Source organism: Lepisma saccharinum, chromosome 16, assembly GCF_977018435.1.
Source record: "Lepisma saccharinum chromosome 16, izLepSacc3.1, whole genome shotgun sequence".
Lineage (NCBI taxonomy): Eukaryota > Metazoa > Arthropoda > Insecta > Zygentoma > Lepismatidae > Lepisma > Lepisma saccharinum.
This window is the reverse complement of record NC_139244.1, coordinates 59,334,849-59,354,084: the sequence shown is the minus strand read 5'-3', so window position 1 is coordinate 59,354,084 and position 19,236 is coordinate 59,334,849. Positions and strand designations below refer to the sequence as shown.

At 36.4% G+C, this 19,236-nt stretch overlaps 1 protein-coding gene across 1 annotated transcript in view; it reads left to right on the top strand.

The window, feature by feature from the left end:
• Lrrk (Leucine-rich repeat kinase) overlaps positions 1-19,236 on the top strand; it is a 280,688-nt gene that overhangs the window by 180,345 nt on the left and 81,107 nt on the right. Inside the window, exons 21-23 of the mRNA XM_083138226.1 lie at positions 767-889; positions 17,005-17,204; positions 18,456-18,624. Coding sequence (XP_082994352.1) covers positions 767-889; positions 17,005-17,204; positions 18,456-18,624 — 492 coding nt within the window. The remainder of the gene's footprint in view (positions 1-766; positions 890-17,004; positions 17,205-18,455; positions 18,625-19,236) is intronic.

Below are 19,236 nucleotides of genomic sequence, written 5' to 3'. Positions count from 1 at the left end.
GGACAACGATTTTCGTCGGCGGAAGACACCGTTGATGCATTCAAAAACTATATTATGGAGGTGTCTCAAGAAGATTGGAAAAACTGCTTTGACAAATGGTTCGAACGAATGCAAAAGTGTATGTGTACCATAAAGGAGAATACTTTGAGAAACAATAAAGCAGTTTTCAATGCCAAATTCCTGTTTTTTTCATTTTTAGGCTCAAAATATAAATAGTGACCCTCGTATTACCTGTGAGTTATAATACCTAATCATTGACATGTGAGGCTTAAACTACATAGTGTTCCCTATTGTTATTTCTATAATGTATGTAGTATAATTTCACCCTTGTTTTCTGCGAAGGAGTTGACAATGCTGAACAAATGTTCATGAACGCAGGTTTGAATTATTTTAATTGCCTTAACTAGGGTGGTGGTGACTGCTTTGTTTTGTCACTTGTAAGCAACAAAGCTGCAAAATAAGTTAATTCCCTTATATTTCCATAACATTAGGTCTATCCACAGCTTATTTGCAAGGTGAAAATAAACAAATCTCCCTTTGCTGCTTTATCGATCGATGTCACCAAGGGACACTTAGTTTTCTTATGTGAAGAATTACATATGCTGTCATTCATGCTAATTTGTTTCAACACTCATTTAATAGTGTTCATTTAAACATCAACCATCAAGAGCTATTGATAATTTAAAGGAAATTTGATCTGTCTAAATAAAATACTATTTTGTTGCTTTGTATGATTTTCTTTAATATTTTATAAATATTTTTCTAGGAGTTTTACTGCATTATGATGATGCTACTTTGAAGGATCTCTACTTCCTAGATCCGCAATGGCTATGTGATATGCTAGCACATGTCGTCACTATCAGAGAAATTAACCCTTTTGCCAGAAGTGGTAAGTAGAATAATTTGAAATAGGAAGTTATTTTACTTTCATTATTCTTTAGTTCTCCAAACATATTATAGAGTGTGTCCCACATAAAACTGATACACATTGTATGTATTGTTCAGTACAGGCATACCAGTTTGTATTTCATGAAGTAAATCTATCAGTGGATTTAAAGTGAATGATTGAATGAAATTCTTAAGAATAAAACTTTCTATCACAGACATGCATAAAAATTAAACAAAATCAAATATTCCAGCTATACATTGTTCTCATAGAAAATGAAAATATGGAGCTTAGTCTGATCAAACATAATTAGCTATGTATCTACATGAGTTTTATTAGAATCTTACTTCACACCATGGGTGGCACAAGAAATTTTTGCAGGCGGGGGGTTGGACAAATGATATAAGTTGAATAGTAGATAAATAATAAGTGTTATTACCACTTTTATAAATGTTATTATACAATAATAAATATTATAAACTAACAAAAATCAATTTTATTCAAAATAATAATAATAATATTAATAATAATAATTATTATTATTATATAAATGGGGAGACTCGATCCACCAAATGAGTGAATACCAGCACAACTGTTTTCTATTATTTCTTTTGCATTTTATGCAGTTAGTATCTGAAATGCATTTTGATATTAACTTTTGCACGTCTTGTGAAAGAAATGGCTTTAAATGTTAGGGGGATTTTTTTCATAAAGTCTGTTGTGTGACCTCTCACATACAACTCTAATTATTAGAATTTTGAAAACTATGGAAACATTTGTTCTTTGGATGAAATGGTAGAATATAACATTGTTCGTGTATTTTTCACTCAATGTTTTGCATCCAATGCATTTTTACTTTGATTTTTCTGTTCGAATGCAAACTAAATGAACATTATTTCTGTTTTTAACAATAAGAGTAACAAACTTTCAGCTTTCTTGTATCTTTGGATGAAGGATGTCAATTTCCAGTGGGGTCCACCGACCTGTTTGCCTCCCCCCCTTCCTTTACCAACGCCCATGCTTCACACAATACATAAGTGATAAGCTAGAAGTAAGAAATTTATCTCTGAATATAGAAACTGTCAATTTGTAAAACAAAGTTGTTCATGCATTTCACAAAACTACAATACATAAGCATGAGTTTAATTTGGAGTTATGTTCTAACTCTGAGTATCTGAGAACAGGAAGCTTATATCTTTATACATGGTTGTCAAAATAGGACTTTACAACTTTGTAAGTGTATAAAAAATTATTCGGAAAAGTTGGAGAGCTGGTTGAGGTGTCATTTTGTAAGGAAATGCATCAAGTTTTAGCTAAGAAAGAAAACTATTTCGGTTCAATGTGGCTCCCTTTGGTAATATGCCAGACATCTGATCTGAAGTCAAAGTTTTCTTAACACACCAAATTGTCGTATATGGAATGCGCTTCTCATGAGATGCACATCGGGTTGACTTTGTACAACTACCAACAAAGCTTTATCGCACTTGCTCAACAATAGCGGAAACATACGGACGTCCTGTGGTTTTGTTATATCAAACAACAATCAGTCTCAACAAAACACTAATGCCAAGAGTAAATGGTAGGCCTACTGGGAGGATCTTTCCCATAGTGGGTACGGAAGTTCCGTCACACAATGGTTGAAGACTTCGTTCTTCAAACCAGAACACACAACGAGCTCACTCTTGACCTGTGAAAGCAGACATTTTTAATGAAACTGCCACTTGCATTTGCGGTGCCGGAATTCAGTACTATTCCACAACACTAGTCAAACTTGATGTATTTCCTTACAAAATGACACCACAACCAGTTCTGTAACTTTTCTGACTAAATTTTTATACACTTACAAAATTCTAAAGTCCTTTTTGGACCACCCTGTGTTTTGTTCAGAATATAATGTAGGGAATTCAACAGTCAGACACAAATGTTCTTTGTTTCTTTACGTCAATTTATGTTCTGATGGGCTAGCTGGGACTGAACCTACAGTTTAAAGTGAGATCCAAACCACTACGTGCCTCCACCGATGATTGAATCTAGGATCCCTTGATTACAAGGCAACAACATTACCACTATACTACCGGGGAGGTCCTGTCACAAATGTTCTGTTTACCGTAAAGACAATGAACTATGTTATATTGATGGAATGCCATGCCTCTCAGCTAGATGCTTATGTATTGCAGTTTTGTAAAACTTATGGATAACTTTGACTTACAAATTGATAATCTTTACAGAGATAAATTTCATACTTCTAGCGTATCACTTATGTATTTCATGAAGTAAGCTTCTTATTAAACTCATCTTGGTACATAGCTAATTATAAGGATGAAGCAATACAACTTTGAACCAATAATACTCTTTGATTCTCACCCATATGAATGTTGGAAATTTGTAAGAATTAATAGTTGAAAATATTAATTAAACTAATATGCAAGTCTAGTCTGTAGGGTGTCTGACTGCCACACAAGAGATGCAGCTTTTGATTCCTTCGATTCCTGGGGTGGGTGATCTAAGGTCGGAAATTTTTCGACCTTGTTCCCACATAAAGCGGGTTTGTGGCTCACCCAGCCTCAAATCAATGGATATGGGGGGAACTCGCGGGTGGGGGTAGGTATAGGCAGCCGGAGCATGATGCTGATTACATCACCTCCAAAATGGCAGATGTGGTGCCCCCACATCCACTAAATGTGCCTTCATGGCATGATGCTATAATATGCATGGGAAACTTTACTTTTGTTACCTTATTCCACTGAAATTATATGCATAAATTTCTCAGAAGGCAGTTAGCAGGCAATATTACCACATTTTCAGGAATTTTTAGTAACTTACTAACCTAAACATGCACTTTTGATCTACATGATGTAGACTGCATCATTGTAATCCTAATGTACTTTCCATTAAACACACAGAAAAATTAACAACAATGAATATTTTATGATAACTTTTCAAGTAACAAGAATCTGCAACCCACTTTTATGGCAGAGAGGTTAGCATAGTGCACTATGATGTCAGGGACCCCAAGATCAAATTGTTGTCCTGGGAATGAGAGTTCTTTGTGAGTGTTACTTCATCAATGTCATCATACAATCACTCATCCTCATCATCACAAGAATCAAACGAGTCTGTATTTTTTCAGTTAACAATAATTTATTTTTCCTCATTCAAATTACATTATTTATTGCTCGACACTTATGTCAAAAGTGAATAAGATTATGGAATACAGAATGATTTTCTCAACTGTTGGAGATTTTTATTCTAATGTTAACATCCTTGCTTCTGGCAACTCTTTATTGTTTATAGTTCTCTTGGAGGAGAGGCAAGGTTTGGCTAAGGGTTTGGATTTGGGATGATGAAATCATCATCCTCTCATTTGTGTTATTCTCCCCATCTGCCTTTCACATTGGGTCGTTTATTTTAATCGTTTTCTAGCAATGAACTGTGAAGATAGATTGTACCACTTGTTTCATAGCAACAGACTCCCAAATCATTTATTTGTATCATTTCTTAGTAATGAACTGCGAAGATAATTGTTTAACACCACTCATTTCCTAGCAACAGACTCCCAATTCATTTACTTGAATCATTTCCCAACATCGAGTTGTGAAGATAACTGTTTAAGACAACTCACTTCCTAGCTACAGACTCCCAATTTGTTTATTTCAGTCATTTCCTAGCAACGAGTTGTGAAGATAAATTGTACCACTTGTTTCATAGCAACACTCCCAAATCATTTATTTGTATCATTTCCTAGTAATGAACTGTGAAAATAACTGTTTAAGACCACTCATTTCCTAGCTACATACTCCCAATTTGTTTATTTCAGTCATTTCCTAGCAACGAGTTGTGAAGATAGATTGTACCACTTGTTTCCTAGCAATAGACTCCCAATTCATTTACATGAATCATTGCCCAGCAATGACATGTGAAGATATTTTTCTAATACTACTCTTTTGCCAAGAACAACATACAACCTTTGTCAGAAAAGTTCCAGGACTGAGCTCGTAAAAAATAATTTATTCACCACACCCCTATACGCCTTCATGGCATGGTGCTATGCACAGGGGAGCACTTTACCTTTTTGGAACTAATGGTCCTAGGTCTTGTCAAAATAGCCTCCTTGGCAGCTCTATGGACAGCTGCCATCGTTTCTGGAGGTCATGGAAGCAAGCAGGGAAAGCTTCATCTGGGATGCTTCTCAGCACATCTGTCACAGTTGTTTGGATTGCTGCAATATCTTCATGACACTTCCCTTTCAGTGGCATTTTCACATGGGGAAACAGAAAAAAAAATCACACTGCAACAGGTGAGGTGAATATTGGGGATGTGGTAGAGCAGGGATATGATGGTTGGCAGATATTTCTGGACTGATAAAGCAGTATGAGGCCTTGCATTGTCTTGCAATAAGAACTACTGTCCAGATGACCACAAATCAGGATGGCGCCGCTGAATTGCGTGACCCAACCATTTCAGGACATCAATATAAAAGTTTTGGTTTATCTTTTGTCCTTCAGGCAGATATTCATGGTGCACCAAACCTTTAGCATCAAAATATGTCTTTGTCATTGTCTGTCATTCTGGAATCATTTTGCACTAAATCTCTGCCCTCCCGAAACCTTTTGTGCCATTCAAAGACAGCTTCTCGATAATGCCTCAACACCATATGCTTGCTGCACCATATTCCATATTTCACTACGGGTTTCCCTAGCTTAATGCAGAACTTAATGTTAACTCTGCTCAGAATCCACATCCATCACATCACACGTGTAAATTCAAACTAAATGTGCCAACAAGCCGAACAGTGGGTTGCTAATCACAGCCCTGCCACCTAGTGAGTTTACATGGAAACCCTTCCAAGGTCATGTCTATTCAGAATACATATCAGGTGACTGAATAACACCTATTTCTTGCATTGGAATATCACAGATAAAGAATAAAAAAATCAGTCCTGGAACTTTTCTGACAAAGGTTGTAATATCAGTTCATTTATTTAAATTGTTTCTTAGAAACAAACTGTGAAGAAAATTGTCAGAAACCACTCATTTCCTACCAAATAACTGTGAGGATAGTTGTCTAAGACTTCTTGTTTTCCAGTAAACAGACTTCCAATTTTGTTTATTGAAATCATTTTCTAGCAATAAAATGTGAAGATAATTGTTTAATATCTCTCATTTTCTAGCTACAGACTCCCAATTATTTTATTTCATTCATTTCCTAGCAACGAGTTGTGAAGATAATTGTTTGAAACCACTTGTTCCCTAGCAAAAGACTCCCATTTTTTTTTTTTTTAATTATTTGAATTGTTTCTTGGCAATGAACTTTAAAGATAATTGTTCAAGTGTACTCCATTCCCAGTAACAGCATCCCAATTCGTTTTATTGAATCATTTTGTAGCAATGAACTGGAGAGATAATTGTACGTATAAGACAGGTGCGGTTGGCCCTATAGCGCACAGGATCAGTGAACCCCCAGTAATATACGATAATCACCTCGAGAATGAACAATAAACAATGTCTTTACATTTTCACATTATTTCGCTAAAAATTCTACACAATAAGTCATGTATTTGTGCCCGTAATACGGTGAACTCTTTTGCTGAGAAGAAGAAACCGCAATTCGGCCGCCCTGATACAGACCCTCAGTTGAACCCCCACAGGACAGCTCTTGCCATTGTGAAAGCTTCGTGCGGGAGCAGAAGCTCGAGGAGGGTATAGGACAAAATACATGGAAGATGAGATTTGAAGAACCTATGTGCCACCCAACGGTCATGCACAGTTCGTTCTCTCTCGCAGAAGGCGCGGGACAAGGCTCCGATCTCGCTGCTTCCTCCCTTCCAGTGTTGCTGTGTGCGGTTCAAGTTTGAAGCGCACACATTACATATTCAATATTCTCTTTGTATCATTTTTGTACCGAACTTCTTGGAATAAATGCAAGATTGTGGCAGAGATGGATGAGTGGAAACAAATAAAAGCTGGAATTAGATGCGATGAATTAAAATAAAGGAGATACATTACCAAAATAGCTCGTGCATGCATTCAGAGGTTTTTCCTTAAAGGTGGAAACACTTATGGTTCGCGAAAGAGAAAGAATGGCGCGAAGACGTGACTCGCTGTCGCTCGGTGTCAATCGTCTCAAGCCTGTTAGTTTTTGAAGTGCTTGGATACTTGTTGGAAAGTATTAAGTGAAGCTGCGAGTGAAGCGAGGGATGGACTTTACCTAGGTTATGTCATTTAATGCAGTGTAGGCGTTGCTGTCCGCGCAGGTAAGAAATGACCGATAGAAATGCACATAATTAACTTAAACAAACTTCCTTGTCCACTGAAAAAAAGCGTGTGCTGGTCGACCAGCCCCAAATTTGAACAAAGCTATCTTGTATCAATGAAAGGGTCTCAGGTTCGATTTCTAGTATGCACATGCCATTAATTGCCATTTCCCTTTAATAAATGTAGGACCAGTTCTGATTAGTCGGCATGGACGTCCGGAAGGGGAAAAGGGGGCAGCCCCCCATGGAAATTGAATGTAAACCAAAAATTATATATTACACGCATATAATTTAATTTCAGTCACAGTAATTTTTGGTAATTATTATAAAAGCGTTGCAGTAACTTCAGACTGAAGGAGTGTTTTTTGCTCCTCCTGAGGAAAAAATATATTACTTGCTCCTACTTGAGGACGTCCATTCCAACAAAACTCAACTTTTTTCATAAAGGCACAATTTATTGTAGTTTCAGCCCTAAATTTATTCGCACACCCCTAATACAAAACCTTATACTCCCAGATAAAAAAAATTCTGGACAAATCTTTTAAGCCCGCCCCCCATCCTTTTGTTAGGCGAAGGAAGTTTATTTTGCGAAAACTGAATATATGTCACATGACTTCAGTGAACCCCCGGGTAAATAATGCACGAGCCGCGCCTGGTATAAGACCACTCATTTTCTGCTAACAGACACCAAATTTGTTTATTGCAATTGTTTCCTAGCAATCAGCCGTGAAGATAACACTGGTCAACATTTTGAAAGAAGTTGGGTGGTGTTATGAAATGAATAGGTGAATAGGTAATGGATTTTTCCTGCTGAGTTTGAAAAATATATCCATTTTTCTCTGTAGTGTCAACTTTTTTCACAAATAGCAAAATTGATTTTAGTTATGGAGTGTAGGACTGGCACAGGTCCACCATACAATGACTATCGAAAACAAATAAAACCACACACACATAATAATTTAATACCAATACATTTTACACACCATACAGTTACATTACCTACATGGAAGTAGGTGGGCTATGTGATGAATTATACCCTATCATATCTGTAATGTTGCCATTTATAGAGGCTTAGAGAGCATTTGCTGTCACTTGTAAGAAAGAATTTGTTAGGTGCTAGTAATATAATTTTATGATGATAATAATGCCTGTACTTCTTACTGTGCATAAAATTTCATTCTCCTCAACTTCCTGCCTGTGGTACGTTTTGAAGCAGGAAGGTCCCTTTTAAGCACCCAGCATCATACTTGCATTCAACCTGCCCTGGTGTTGTTTGCCACTTCTACAATGTCTGTGTGGAATCAGTGGAGTCACTGAAGTCGCCAAGATTACTTGGAAAGAAATCCAGGTGTTTCCTAGCAACAGGCTTCCAGTTCATTTGTTTGAATCATTTCCTAGCAACTGACACCCAATTTGGTTATTGCAATTGCGTCCTAGCAATCAACTGTAAAGATAACACTGGTCAACATTTTGAAAGCAGTTGAGTGGTTTGAAATGAGTAGGTGATCCTTAATAGATTTTTCCTGCTCAGTTTGAAAATTATATCCATTTTTCTCACAAATGGCATAAACTGGTTTTAGTTATGGAGTGTTTGACTGGCACTGGCAGATGTGAGTACAGAATATGTAATTTGAGACTCATTTTACAACCAAGCTTACGGAAGTTGTCCACCATGTTTTACACATACTGTTCATGGTTTTTATGTTTCTTGTTTCCCAGAAAGTTTACAACTGCATCTTTGAAACTTATCAATGCGGCTTTTTCACTTTGTGTCACCGTATTTTCAAATTGCCTGTTGGCTATCAATTTTCTGATTTGTAGGCCAACGAAAATACACTCCTTAAGTTTATCCCTTAATGGGAATTTTCTGGCAACTGAAAACATTTGCCTTCTCTGTTCAGTGCCTTCACGAACTGCTTCATTATGTCTCCTTGAAGTGTAAAGGTGGAAGTAAGACTGATCAAGCAATTGTTGTGCTACTTTCTCACCTGATGACAATCTCAACATGGCGAACTTCTAATTTCCTATTGATAGACTCTGTCCCGGCTGTCTCATTCACAAAGAAATCAAGGATATTTGATGCTTCCAGCCTGCAGTTCTAGCAGCAAACCTATCACTTTGAACTCACCACACACATACCATTCATGTTCTTCATATTTTACTTTACTCAGCATCATCTTTACTTTTTCCTAGGATTCCTTCAGTGAAATTGAATAAGCAATTGACACAGATATAAACACACATTACCATAATCTAGTAGTACACATTTCAAGTTTATCTTTGATGCATTAGAGCCTCTCCAATGGCACAGTGGTAGCATCGTCACCTTGTAATCGATACCCGGTGGAGGCACATAGTAGTTCGGATCCCACTTTAAACTGTAGGTCCAGTCCTGATTAGCCTTACTGTGCATAATGTGGACTGAAAACACCAACTCAATCAATCAATAATCTTTGGTGCATTATAAACTACCCTATTGAATTAAACTACTTTTCTAATGTTGTTTCAGTACACCATAGATTTATTCATCCTCAGTGAAATAAGGGAGCAACTCCTTTTTCATATATCTGTACCTTCGTACCAGGTGACATCAGGTTATTTGCACTCAGCCCAGAACCAAGAATCTGAGCACTTTCCTTTGGTAAATTTAATTCCTGTAGTAGATTATTCAAGTGCTCTTGTGCGAACATTTTCTGGCATGCAACCAAATGTCCCAAAATACACATGGTACTCATCTTTCACAAATTTGGTAATGTTTGTCTTTGCCTCTTCACCAAATATCTGCCATCAGTATAACAAAAGAAGGCTATAGAATTCATAGGGAGATTACAGACCAAAGCTATACATGTCACTTGAGAATGAGACAATCTTATAAATTGCAAAACATCAGTTCGCTTGTCACTTCAATGTGAAATCTGTAACAACATTAGAAAAATGGTTTAATTCAATGGGGTAGTTTTTAATGCATCAAATATAAACTTGAAATGTGTACTACTAGATTATGGTAATGTGTGTGTTCCTCTCTGAGTCAATATCTTATTCAGTTTCACTGAAGGAATGCTATGAATACGTAAAGATGATGCTGAGTAAAGAAACACCACCTCATTGGCTGACCTTCCCCCCCCCCCCCCACACACACACACTAATACATATAACCTTAACTTTACATATCTCTGCACATCAATCCCTGAAGATGAGAGTGACGTTAGCTCTCAATAGCTCGAAAGCCTATCTGGAAATCACGTGGCTGATATCCCGAGAAAACTTCTTCATCTTTCTGTCGATAATTGTTTTGAGGCCAGTCGTTTCCTAGCAACATACTCCCAATTAGTAAATTCGAATTAATTCCTGGCAATTAACTATGAAGATAATTGTTTGAGACCACTCATTTCCCAGCAACAGACTTTGTTTCTTTATTTGAATTGTTTCCTAGCAATGAAGATAATTGTTTTGAGGCCAGTCGTTTCCTAGCAACATACTCTCAATTTGCATATTGGAATTGTTTCCTAGCAATTTAACTATGAAGATAATTGTTTAAGACCATTTGTTTCCTAGCAACAGACTCCACATTCATTTAATTGAATCGTTTCCTAGCAATGAACTGTGACGATAATTGTTTAAGACCACTCATTTCCTAGCAACAGCATCCAAATTCATTTAATTGAATCGTTTCCTAGCAATGAATTGTAAAGATAGTTTTTAAAAGACTGCTTGTTTCCTAGCAACAGACTTCCAACTCGTTTATTTGAATCATTTCCTAGCAATGAACTGTGAAGATAATTGTTCTGAAGGCAGTCATAACCTAGCTACATACTCCAAATTCGTATATTGGAATTGTTTCCTAGCAATTAACTATAAAGATAATTCTTTGAGACCACTAATTTACTAGCAACACACTCCAAATTTTATCATTTCCTAGCAATGAACTGTGAAGATCATTGTTTAAGATAACTCACATCCTAGCAACAGGCTCTCAATTTGTTTATTTTAATCGCAAGCAAGCAAGCAGATTGAAAGTTTTGTTTGGAAACATACATTCGGGACATCAGCTGTTAGTGACGTCACCGCTCAACCAGTCCATATAGTTATTTCAATCATTTCTTAGTATTTAACTGTGAAGTTAATTGTTTAAGACCATTCTTTCCTAGAAACACAGCATCATTTCATTCATTTTAATCATTTCCTGGCATTGAATTTTGAAGATAATTGTTTAAGATAACTCGCATCCTAGCAACAGGCTCCTAATTTGTTTATTTTAATTGTTTCCTAAGCAATGGACTGTGAAGATAATTGTTTAAGACCACTTGTTTCCTAACAACAGACTCCTAATTTGTTTATTTGAATCCTTTCCTGTGAAAATAATTGATTAGAACTACTCATATTTAGTAACAGACCCCACTTTCTTGACTTGAGTAGTATCCTATCAATGGTCTATGAAGATAAATGTTTAATACTACCTGTTTTTCCGTAACATACTCCAAATTTCTTTATTCTAATAGTTTCCTATGACTGAATTGTGAAGATAATTGTTTAAGTCTACTTGTGTCCAAGTAACGAACTCCAAATTTGTTTATTTGAATTGTTTCGTAGCCAATGGTGGCTCCTGGTGAATCAAAATGGAAGGGCAATATTCCCTAGTAATGTGAGTTCAGATAACAAATTTCTACTTTATTTAACAGTCAATATGATAAGAAATGTTATATTTGTTATTATCGTGTGTAATACGTGGGTGAATCAAAAAGTAAGTTACACCCCCTGTAAAGAAACAAACAAAACACATTAGAAAGAAAAAAAATATTGGACGAAAACGCATGAACATTTAACTTTTTTCGACATAGTCACGAAGGTGTTCCAAGCACTTTTCGTATCGTGTGACCAATTTTTCGATTCCTTGTGTGTAAAAATTCCGTCTTTGAACCACTTTGAGACTGCTTCCTGCACTTCCTCATCTGACTCGAAACACTGACCCCCTAGGCCTTGTTTGAGAGGACCGAAAAGGTGGTAGTCATAGGGTGCCAAATCGGGACTATAGGGAGGGTGAGACCACACTTCCCACTTGAATTTCTGCAGTAAATCCTGTGTGACACCAGCTGTATGGGGGGTAGTGTTGTCATGAAGAACAACAACCCCATCACTCAATCTTCCGGGCCTCAGCTTCTTTAAAGTCTCACAGTATGTTGCAGCATTGATTGTTGTTCCTCGGGGCACAAACTCACTTTAAACAATGCCGTTGAAATCGAAGAAGATCATCAGCATGACCTTTCGAACCGTTCTACAGGTTTTAGTTTTTCTTGGTGGTGGCGAATCCTTGTGTCTCCATTCCATGGATTCTCCTTTGTCTCGGGAGTGTATTGGACCCAGGACTCATCTCCTGTGATGATTTTGCTCAGTAACTGCGGACCATCCATGGAATAATGCTGAAGAAATGACAGTGCAGCATCAAAACGTTGATTTTTGTGCCCGTCGGTTAACAAGTGCGGCACCCAGGTAGATGCACTACCATAGGATATGTTCAGTTCACTTGCAATCTTTTTAACTTTCACGCTGTGGTTACCAACAATGATTGCATTCACACACTCTGCGTTGTCGATAGTGTTCACAGTTGCAGGCCACCCGACACGCGGTTCGTCGTTCACGTTCGATCTTCCCTCTTTGAACATCTGGCACCATTTTGTGATCATGGAGCATGACATCGTATTCTCACCATACACCTCAACAATTTGGCGATGGATTTCACTCCGATTATGCCTTTGTGCCTACAAAAATCGGACGACGGAGCGCACTTCAATGTTGGATGCCACCTCAATACGACATGCCATACTCACAATGTGACTACTCGCATACAAACCAGCTGAAGCTCTGCTACTTCTAGTGTGTGAAGAAAACATTCCAGACAGTGTTGCCACCAAGCATGATCATTTTATATCTCTTAGTACAGGAACACGGTCAGGTGTAACTTACTTTTTGATTCACTCTAGTAGTTTACTCTTTATCACCTAATATTTAACAGTAATACAAGGATCATGAAAAATGAAAGAAGAAATGAATGCTTTCAGGTTTAACTAGCATTTTCTAACTTAACAGATAGTAAGAAATACAGAAGGGAAGTTGACAAAGAACGTGACAACATTTTGAGGAATTTTTAATAATGTGCTAATCAAAACATGTACTTAAGATCTACATGAAGTAAAGTACATCATTGTAATCCAAATGTACTTTCCACCGAATACATAGAAAAATGAAAACAATGCATGTGTGTGATAACTTTGCCAGTAACTAGAATCTGTAGCACACCTTTGTGGTAAATTGCTTAGCAGAGCAGGCTAAGACTCCAGGGGTCTCGGGTTTGAATTCCAGCTTGGGAATGAGGGTTTTTTCTGTGGGTGTCCCTTCATTCTCATTGTCCGATTAGCCAAAAGTGTAAGAAAAGCGACACTAACCTTTAAGTGCATGAATTATTTTGTGTCAATTTTTTCTTATTTTCAGTCTATCAGTTGTTATGTACTAATAAGCAATTTTGAATAATTTTTAGAAAATTTCCATTCTCCCTTTTGCATTGCCCCATTACCATATGGTAACGCTATGTGTTCACCCCTACAAATAGATTATTTTTTGAAAACTGAAAATTAAAATTACTTTAAAAATATATTCTTTTCAAAAAATTTGAGGTGCATTTCAAAAGAAAGGACCGATTATATATAAAAAGTGACTGGCAACAGTGATCAGATCGCGCCTGTGCAGTAACATCAACTAGTCCATTGGCCATCCAGTAATCATATTTTCGCTAATCAGCTGTCAGTTTTTCTGTGTGTTTGAGCATGTTAAAATGGCTGTACAATTACGCCATCCCGCCAGTTGAGAAACATTCTGTGATTCGATTTCTTAATGCCAAAGGTCATGATTCTGCCTAAATTCACCGAGACTGCAATGGTGTTTTAATTCAGACCCACCAAAGGCAAAAATGTTCAAACAAACTCCATCTGCAAGAAGAGTCATGGCAACTGTGTTCTGGGACCAACAAGGTATGTTTGGTGGTTGTCATGGAGCCAGGGTAAACAATCACATCGCAGGCATCTTGTGAAACGGTATCAAAACTCAGACGTGCCATTTAAAACCGACGACGTGGAATGCTGCACTCGGGAACTGTTCTTTTCCATGACAACGCTAGACCATACACTGTTGCCCTCAATCTCCAGACAACTGAGAGGTTCGGAAGGGAACTTTTTGATCACTACTCGTGTAGTCTGGACCTCGCATCTAGTGACTATCACATTTTCCTGCACCTCAAAAAGTGGCTTGCATCTCAACCATTTGAAGAAACGGAGGAGTTGAAAAATGGCAGTGTTGTATTGTCTGAATTCCCAGGTGGCGATTTTCTACACAGAGGGTATAAAAAACCTTGTACCACGGAACAAAGTTTCTTGGAAAATAATGGTGACTATGTTGAGAAATGAAGTGGATGTGTGCGTGTTTGTAACCACTAATACAGTATTGCTACACTTCTTTCCTTCTTTGATATAATCTGCCCTTATTTTTTAAATGCACCTCGTACAAATATCGTAGATCCGTTGTACATTAATCTCACATTCTCTGAGCTAAATGCGCTCAGTTAACTATTTTGTGCATAATGATTATTCTATATTCAGATATTATTTATCACTCCTGAATATTCACTTATCATGGAAACGTATGAAACGTGTAGCATGAATTCCAACACCATATTTGACGTGTCCAATACGAACACTACTGGTGGACCACCAGCATACCTGACATCTTTCAAAACTTTCCTTTGTGTTGTAATGGGTCACCAAGCTCCCTTACGTGAACACAAAATGCTGTCATATAGTAAAGAACAATTTCCCATCTAAATTGAAGCTGGGAGAATTTTTGCCTTGGAAATTCATGTAGTGTATGGATGAGAGGGGCTGCAGCCTTTCTAAATGTGCTTTCAATGTCAGTGGAGTCTTGTTATTGCCTGCTCCTGTTATAGCCTCTGCCTTGATAGATGTCAAAACGAGTGAGGTATCCACGGAAGAGTTTCAAGTACCAAGCTTTGTTCCTATATCTATAAACCTATGGTTTACCTCTAATAAATTGATTGCAGGAATGTTTCCTATAATTTGGTAGCAGAGACTCAACAAAACTCAGCTACTGAAAAGGCACAAAATGTTCTATGAAATGTTCATTTATTATTATTATTATTAATTATAACATTAAAATAAAATACATAATAAGCAATAGAAATAAATAAACTATGCATAAGACGAGAAAAGGCTTTACAATTTAATTTTCTTGCTGTACATGCAATAATAATAGAATAAATGAAGTAATTGTTGAAAAGCCTGTGGTTACTGTATCTGCATAGCATTACCATATGGTAACGCCACAATTATGAATAAAAATCAAACAAATGATGCAAATTCTTGAACAGAAAATGTAGAAAGGTTTCAGAACAAATAAGAAACAATTACATAGGAACACCATATTTAGAATTAGAATTAGAAATTCTTTATTCGTGGGTGATGTTCAGCCTGTGGCTGCTCTACCACTTTCCACCACATGAAATTTTCAATAAAAAAATCGAAGGTCAAAACATATACATCCTCCTACAACAATGTTGTTACCTGGATAGAAACTGACAGTCTCAAACACAAGCTTTATGCATCCTAGAATGTCTTCTGGCACTAGCTCCGTCTACACACTAAATATAGACACCGATAATTTAATTTTCCTGCTTGAAAATTACAGTACATTATTTATTTGCTTGACACTGATGTCTTAATTGAATAAGATTATGGAATACAGAATGATTTTTTTCAATTGTTGGTATTTTCTTCTTATGTTAGCATCCTTGCTTCAGACAACTCTTCATTGTTTAGAGTTCTCCAGAAAGAGACGGCAGCTTCGGTTAAGGGTTTGGATTTGGGTAAACTAAACCACTGCCCTACCATGTGTGTTATTCTCCCCATCTGCCTCTCCTGCCTGGTCAGTGCACTTTCAGATTCCTCTTCCACAATCTCATTCTCCCTCAGACTTTCTCTCTTTCTTGCTCTCTCACTTTCTATTTTCTCTCTCTCTCTCTCTCTCTCTCTCTCTCTCTCTCTCTCTCTCTCTCTCTCTCTCTCTCTCTCTCTCTCTCTCTCTCTCTCCCTCCTCTCCTCTCCTCTCCTCTCTGTGCGTGAATGCAAAAACCAAGTTTCATGTTCCCTGACAATGGCCTGCCAAGTTCACCATTGTCGCAGAAGAAAAAATAGCAAACCGACTAACCAACTATCTGTAAACAATGAAATATTTCAAATTCCATACAATGTGAAAACTATATATAGATGTTAATGTAATGTTTATTCACTTTTGTTTACACACAGCAGTGTGGTGTCTGTATCGTTCTTATGAGCTTCCAACCCTAGAGATGACTAACTGTATTACATGTCTTACAAGTTTCACCCCAGACATATTATGTTTTACTGATCACACTGTTCCTTGCCTTCAACTGCATAAATATTCACCGTTGTTATATATATATTTGAACTTATTTCATAGTCGTCTGCCTTGAAAGAATATCAACATTATTTTATTTATACCTTATATACAGTATGATAATGTGTTCGAAAATTATTGATCATTATATACTATTTGATTAGGATTGTAATTAAGATAATGAAAGGAAATATTTGACCACTCAAATATACTTCTTTTTCATATCAAATCAGATTTAATAAAATTAGGTGGAAATTTCATCTGATGTCACCAGAATTGTTCTTTTCAAAAATGAAACTTTTCAAAGTATGTAGTATTTTAGTGTATTTGATTTCTGCACAAAGTAAAAATAATGGTTATGTTGGATGCATTTTCGTTTTTCTTCTAGGTGTAATGAAACTTGATGACTTGAAGCATGTTTTCAAATCTTCCTCCTATGGTCCTGTAGACACAAGAGGGTATATTGTTAACTTACTTAACAAATTTGAAGTTGCTTTGACGTGGGACAATAGAACCTTGCTGATTCCATCACTTCTTCCATCAGAAGAGCAATTGCAAGGCCCACATCCAGTTGAAGTTAGAGTGAAGGTAAATAGAAAGCGTATATAAAATAGAAAAATAAGGACAATGGTGTATTCTCCAATGTTAATTGGTTTACTGTCAGTAAAGCAACTTTTTTCATGTAGGTATGTAGAAATTGCTGGAAATTTCTATTATATCTAATCAATACATAATAAATATATACAATAAATAAGAATTGTTGTGGTAAACCAGGTCAAATTTTCAGAATATGCCACTGCCTAAAGATAAAGAAATCACAAAATAAAAATGAAAAATGGGTAGGAATTCTTACATTAAAGAGATTTCTGAAGAAGAAAAAAAGGATAATACATAGATGAGAATTAAAAACAACATATAAACCTGGAAGAAAAATCCATAATACTATCTTGCAATATAAAAATAGTTTGTGAATCCTTCGTTAAATTCATTAATGTACAGTGTGGGATGTAGCTGTAAATGCAAATATGTGGGACAAAGTTATCATCTTGTAAAAGAAGGAACTTTGGAGCATTTTACATCAATAAAAAGAGTAGGAAAATGTTTAGGTTTTGCAGGTCATGGAATAGAACCCCAACATACTTCTTCACCTGAAAAAGTAAAATTTACTCAAGTGCCAACAATAAATGTTAAACAAATGTAAAAGGAAGCATTGGAATTATAAAAGCAAAAAAATAATACATATGACAATGAATTTGGAATCCTTTATTTTTCCTAGTTACTACATCTAACTGATATAATTTTTTTGGCATAAGAACAAAAGCCTTGGCAACTGTGAAGTTAAGTCTTTGACAACTACATATAAACAATTAACCATCTTGAAACTTATTCAGCAAACTACAATTTAATATATAAACATTTTACTTCATAATCCATTGGGTGTGATGGTTTAAAGCAAGAGGTTTGTGGAATGTTACCTGTTATAAAAGCAATCAATGTGCTGTTTATAAATATGTAGTGAATAATAACATGATGTGGTTGTACAGTAGAAGCCCAATGGATCATTAGCAGATTAATATTTGTGTGTATTTTGTGATTTACAAAACTACCACCATACCGTTACAGTGGAACCCCTATTTACTTTCCTGGGTTTTACATTTTCCTGCATTATACATTCAATCTTGATGGTTCCAACATAACAAAATGTTATAAAAGTATCATCGATTTCACATTTTCAGGCATTTTTAAAGTTTTTACAGCTTGGTCCCCTAAATACTGTAAATCGAGGTTCCACTGTAATCATTTTTGAACATTGGAAACTTTCTAAGTGTCCCATTTCAGATACCGGTTCGCTCACGAGGTTGGGCAATTAGAAACAAGAAAGTTTCTGTGTCCCATGGATCCACATTGGTAGGAAACTCCACCTTTTACACCAATTCAACCTCAGGTGAGAAGTTTCACTTGCAGAGGCCAGGAAGTACTACATCTAGTGTATCTCCTAAAATCAGTGGTGAGTTTTGCGTTTCCATGTTTTGAATTTAAGTACTGTTTGACCTGCTCTTAAATTCAATAATGTTTTAAATCATTTTCATTTTAAAGAACAAGTTGAACATGAAACTGAAACAATTGCTAATTGGGGAAAGGTTATATGAAACCAATTATATCCTCCTTGGCATGGCAAGAATTGTACATAATTTAGATATTGTTTTGAGAAACTTTCTGCATTTTCCAGAATTCACCAGCATGCATCAGATTGGTGAACCAAGCATGGCTTCAACTTCGGTGAAATCTGCAAAGCTTCATACTGAAACAGAGGGAGACTAGAAGCACATGTATGTTCCCATTAATTACCAAAAAGTCATTGATAGTGACAAAACCATAAAAGATATTTTATTAATATCATATATTCACATAATGATACCTCATTCTCCATGTAGGTTATGAATTTAAATGTCATTGTTTGTAAAAATATTGATGATTGTGAATGGAGGCTTTCCTGCACATTGCAGCAGAGCATGGACACATGCTTTGATGACTGCATCAATTTTATTTGCCCTTGGTGCAACAAAATTGGTGTGTCATTCTGTACTATTGCCTACAGAACGGATATCGTGAATCAGAA